The sequence below is a fragment of the Corvus brachyrhynchos genome, unplaced genomic scaffold (assembly GCF_000691975.1).
Source record: "Corvus brachyrhynchos isolate BGI_N302 unplaced genomic scaffold, ASM69197v1 scaffold56, whole genome shotgun sequence".
Classification (NCBI taxonomy): domain Eukaryota; kingdom Metazoa; phylum Chordata; class Aves; order Passeriformes; family Corvidae; genus Corvus; species Corvus brachyrhynchos.
In genome coordinates, this window is record NW_008238664.1 from 1,600,820 (window position 1) to 1,601,972 (window position 1,153).

Here is a 1,153-nt window from a genome sequence, read left to right on the forward strand (position 1 = left end):
GAGAACACCAGTTTGAAAACGCACCCGGTTTGGTTCTTCATTTCTCTTGGCAATCGGGATCTCCCACCCCCCTGCTTTCCTCCCGGTCCCACGGAAAGCTCTCCGCGTCAGCCACTCTCCGCTGCCAGACAAGCCGGTGGCGAGCGGCCCCCACCCCGCCTTGCCCTCTCTTCCTGAGGCCCGGGGAGATGCACGGGAGTCCCTGCCGCAGGTCTGCAGTGCCAGCATCGCTTGCCGAGATACTGGTAACTTCTCTCTCCCCTCACACCCCCCTTTCCTACCCACACACATCGCCCCTTTTTTTTTTTCTCCAATAAACTAAGCTTACAAGATATTTGGGAAGCTGTGCAGCTTCCAGTGCCATGTGCCCGCGAAGGATCCCAACCCAGAGCCCACCGGGAGGAGGAGAAAGAGGAGGAGGAGGGGAGCTCGGCCGCGCTGCACGCACACCCGGCAGCCCCAAAGAGCACAACCCCAAACCTACTGCCCGTTTGAAGATCTAAGCCAATTTTGATCTCGGTCTGTAATGAGCCAAGGACCTTGGGTGGGGGCTGGGGGAGGGAAGGGAGGAGTGGAAAGACCGCTGGAACTTTAAATAAGAAAAACGTTTCTAATGCTCTAATAGAAGAGGGAAGTCGAAGTGTTGGGATTGCGTAGATCTAAGGCCCCCCTTTTTGGAGGAAAGCTTTTCTTATTCAAAACAGCATCACAATGGGCTTCACATTGAGCCTTGCCACATCCCCATCTGAGTAGCAGCCATTCATCAGGCTGGCTGGCCTATCAATGACATTTCTCCCATCAGGGCTTCTATAAAATGATGCTTTTTCCCATGAAACATCCGCAAACATTTTGACGGGTCTGGCTTTGCCCTGCTGGATTACGGAGTGTCCCTCTCTCCCGCTCTACACCCCCCCTCCCCAACCCTCTGCCTCTGCCCTCTCTCCCCACCCCCTCGCCGCCACCCTGCTCCATCTCCCCGCGCATCTCTGAGATAGGGGCTCTGCACACCCCGGGACCTTGGGGCTCCCGTCCCGTCCATGGGAAGAGCATGCATTGCGGGTTGCTGGAGGAACCCGATATGGACTCCACAGGTAAGTCCCCCCCCCGCAGGCAGCGGGCTCCTTTCGCCCGTCAGGGAGGACTTCTCAACTTG

At 57.2% G+C, this 1,153-nt stretch overlaps 1 protein-coding gene across 2 annotated transcripts in view; it reads left to right on the forward strand.

The window, feature by feature from the left end:
• Positions 1–651: 651 nt before the first annotated feature.
• RFX4 (regulatory factor X4) overlaps positions 652–1,153 on the forward strand; it is an 88,316-nt gene continuing 87,814 nt past the window's right edge. The window contains exon 1 of one of the 2 annotated variants that reach the window (XM_017738051.1): positions 652–1,091. In XM_017738051.1, the coding sequence (XP_017593540.1) occupies positions 1,049–1,091 (43 nt within the window). In that variant the 5' untranslated portion in view covers positions 652–1,048. The remainder of the gene's footprint in view (positions 1,092–1,153) is intronic. The other variant, XM_008636587.2, reaches the window with a different exon arrangement.